The sequence below is a fragment of the Oryza sativa genome, chromosome 2 (genome assembly GCF_034140825.1).
Source record: "Oryza sativa Japonica Group chromosome 2, ASM3414082v1".
Taxonomy (NCBI): Eukaryota; Viridiplantae; Streptophyta; class Magnoliopsida; order Poales; family Poaceae; genus Oryza; species Oryza sativa.
Genome location: NC_089036.1, coordinates 23,222,750 through 23,226,478, shown reverse-complemented (window position 1 = coordinate 23,226,478; position 3,729 = coordinate 23,222,750). Strand labels below are relative to the sequence as shown.

The window sequence follows — 3,729 nt, the reverse complement described above, 5'->3', positions numbered from 1 at the left end:
ATGAGGGCATGCACAATGTAAAAATAAGGGGGGCCTTAAGCCTCTTGAGCGGTCGTTATACATCGTGGAGATGATCCTTATAGGAGGTTTTTGGATGAGCCGTCCTTATGGCTAAGGACCGGTCTCAAGGATTAAAAAATTAGTTCTTTCTCCAGCTCTGTTGATTGCCGCCAAGGGAATGGAACAAAGAAGATTAAGGCCCGGGAAGGGGGAGTACCGAGAACCCGTGTGGAGTTGTGCTGCAAGCCCTACCGCCACCGGAGATCTGCCACTGGAGTTCGCGCGCAGGCCCCACCTCCACCGCCGGAGATCTGTCGCCGAAACCGCCCGTGAGTGCCGCCGACGCCGTTCGCGAGGGCCGCCGCGGATCCGCGAGCGCGAGCTCTGCCGACGCCGTCCGCGAGCGCCTCCGTGGATCCGCTCACGTGAGTGCCGCCGCCGCCGCCACCATCGAGGATCCGCTCACGACCTGGCGTCGTCATCATCTGCAAGCTCTGCTCCGACGCCTCCTCCTCCGATGAGCGCCTCCACGGCGGTTCGATCTGCGGGCCGCCAGCAGCGAGCACCACCGTCGTCACGGATCCGCTCACGCGAGCTGCCGGCGTCGTTGTCTGCAAGCGTCGTCGTCGTCGGTGGGGTGGGGAATGGCCGAACAGGTGGGGAAATTTTGGGTGGCTGGAGAGAGAATGGGTGATTGAGATGGTAATAGGTATTTTATTAAAATGTGGGGCCCACCTTAATACCTCCTTCCTCTCATATACATTGTGAGGGATGAAATATGTTTAGCGGGACCCACCTGGGGCCCACCATAATGCCTGGTTGTAACCCATACATTGCTGATGCCATTACTCAAAAGTTGAAATAACTAGTAATCCCTCCGTTTGAAAATAAGTATTATTTTACACCATTAATGTCCAACATTTAACCGTTTATCTCATTTAAAAATTTTCTGTGAATAATATTTTTATTATTGTTAGATGATAAAACATTAGCAGTACTATATAACTAATTATTTTTAATTTTTTTATAAATTTTGTAGATAAGACGGACAATCACGTTGTACACGGGTGCCCATAGCTATACTCATTTTGATGCGGAGGTAGTGGCACTGCCGTACGGCGACTGCCATTATATGTTCTAATCTTCTCTCCTCAAACTTCACAAGCTGCACCATGGATGCCTCCCCGCTGCACGTCGTCGTCTTCCCGTGGCTCGCGTTCGGCCACCTCCTCCCTGCCCTCGAGCTCGCCGGCCGCCTGGCCTCGCGCGGCCTCCGCGTGTCCTTCGTCTCCACCCCGCGCAACATCGCTCGCCTCCGCCGCCCGTGCCCGTCCGTCGAGTTCGTCGAGCTGCCGCTCCCGCGCGTCGACGGCCTCCCCGACGGCGCCGAGGCCACCACCGACGTCCCCGATCACATGTCATCCGCTCTCTGGAAGGCCTCCGATGGGCTCACCGCGCCCTTCTCCGCCTTCCTCGACGCCGCCGCCGCCGCGGGGAACAAGGTCGACTGGCTCATCCTCGACGGCATGCTTTCCTGGGCCGCCGCCTCCGCCGCCGACCGCAAGGTTCCCTGCGTCCTCATGATGCCGTACACGGCGACGGCGTGCGCGCATTTCGGCGTGCCGGATGAGGCGCGGGACGCCGACCGTTTCCCCTCCGCCATAGCCCGGCGGTTCGTCTCGGCCTTCCGGAGCAGCGAGCTTCTCGCCGTGCGGAGCTGCGTGGAGTTCGAGCCCGAGTCGGTGCCTCTCCTGTCGAACATCTTCGGCAAGCCGGTCGTCCCCATCGGCCTTCTCCCGCCGCCGCAGGTTGACGGCGACGGCGACGGCGACACAGCTCTCATGTCCTCGTGGCTCGACAGGCAGCCGCCCAAGTCCGTCGTCTACGTCGCGCTCGGGAGCGAGGCGCCGCTGACCGCGGAGCAGCGGCGCGAGCTGGCGCTCGGGCTGGAGCTCTCCGGCGCGCCCTTCCTCTGGGCCCTGAGGAAGCCTCACGGCGGCGACGACGACGGCGGCCTCCTGCCTCCGGGATTCGAGGAGCGGACGCGCGGGCGCGGGATGGTGAAGACGGAGTGGGTGCCCCAGCTCAAGATCCTGGCGCACGCCGCCGTGGGCGCCTTCCTGACGCACTGCGGCCACAGCTCCGTCATCGAGGGGCTCCGGTTCGGCCATCCTCTCGTCATGCTGCCACTGTTCCTCGACCAGTTCACTAACGCGAGCTACTTGGAAGGGGCGAGAGGGGTTGGGGTGCAGGTGGCCAGGGATGGCGAGCACGGCGGCGCCTTCGACCGGGACGGCGTCGCCGCAGCCGTCCGGGCCGCCGTGGTGGATGAAGAGAGCAAGAAGGCGCTCGCCGCCAACGCCGGGAAGATGGGGGAGGTGGTGGCCGACACGGAGTGTCACGAGAGGTGCATCGACGCTTTCATTCAGCAGCTCAGGTCCTATACAACGACAAGGACTGGTTATTAGTACGTACCTCCATTGGACACATCATCCCTGCCTAAGATTCGCATGTGTTTTATTCAGTGCTTGCCAAGTTTGCTATATTACAAGGAAAATGCCTCAAATCAGGAGCCCGATGCTGCAACCCCACCTCCCCCACCCCCCCCCCCCCCGCGCGCCACCCTCACCACGTGTCCTGCGCCGCTCCTGCCACGTGTCCCCACCACGCAGGCCGTTGCAATAAATCGCCTCTGTAAAGTGAATCCGTTTTATTTGTTGTTCCATCAAAAATGTTTCGTTTAGTGTATTCACAATGTTTTACTATGTACGGATCAAATGTTGCGGTGAATTGAAACATTCTTTTGCAATAAATTACCCATATATTATGGATATTATGGAAATCCTCTGTTAAGGAAATCCGTTTCATTTTTTGTTCCACCAAAAATATTTCACCTAGTATGCTCGTGATGTTTCGCTATGTATGGATTAAATGTTGCAGTGAATTGAAACATTCTTTCACTATTTGCTGAAACATTGTTTTCATATATAAGGTCAAACAGCGTCCGATGAAACATTTTTGATCTAATTAGTGAAACAATTCTGATATACTTGGTGTAACAGCGTGCAATATTTAAATATAATTCTATAATGAGCTATTTCTTTCATTGGATTATATCCATGTGTGGTCTTGTTTTAAAGATTTAATTGCAACGGATTTAATGGTACAATCGGATCATGATTTGGATAAATAATTTAAGAGAATAAATATTTTAAAGTTCGCTTAGATGCATGCATGCAAGATGACATCATGATGACGTGGGCGCCTGATTTTTCTAAAAAAATCGGGCACCCGATCCGTAGTCGCCTCGATATTATAAGATGGAAGAAATACTACCTTACTTCCTTTTTCAGTTTCACATCATAAGTCGTTTTAATATTTTTAACTTCTTTAAATTTGAATAAGTTTATTGAAAAAATTAGCAATATCTACAACATCAAATTAGTTATTTAATATACTTTGATAATATGTTTGTTTTGTGTTAAAAATATTGCTATATTTTTCTATAAATTTGATCACATTTAAAAAGTTGAGTCAGAAAAAAGTTAAAACGACTTATAATATATATTGAAACGGATGTAATACTCTTTTCGTAATGTGCAAGTCGCTTTATTTTTTTTAAAAAAATAATCTTAAGTTTCACTAAGTCAACATATTTAGTAACATATATAACACCAAATTAGTTTCATTAAATATAACACTGAATATATTTTCATAATATGTTTGTTT

General features: G+C 51.8%; 1 protein-coding gene across 1 annotated transcript; it reads left to right on the top strand.

The window, feature by feature from the left end:
* The first annotated feature begins 226 nt into the window (after window positions 1-226).
* On the top strand, window positions 227-2,842 carry LOC4329821 (putative UDP-rhamnose:rhamnosyltransferase 1). The gene has a single exon (XM_066307882.1). The coding sequence runs from the start codon at window positions 1,173-1,175 to the stop codon at window positions 2,466-2,468; it is 1,296 nt and encodes a 431-aa protein (XP_066163979.1). The 5' UTR covers window positions 227-1,172; the 3' UTR covers window positions 2,469-2,842.
* The last annotated feature ends 887 nt before the right edge of the window (window positions 2,843-3,729 follow it).

Coding starts and splice junctions, on each gene's coding strand:
- LOC4329821 (XM_066307882.1), top strand. CDS start 1,173: ATGGATGCCTCCCCGCTGCACGTCGTCGTCTTCCCGTGGCTCGCGTTC.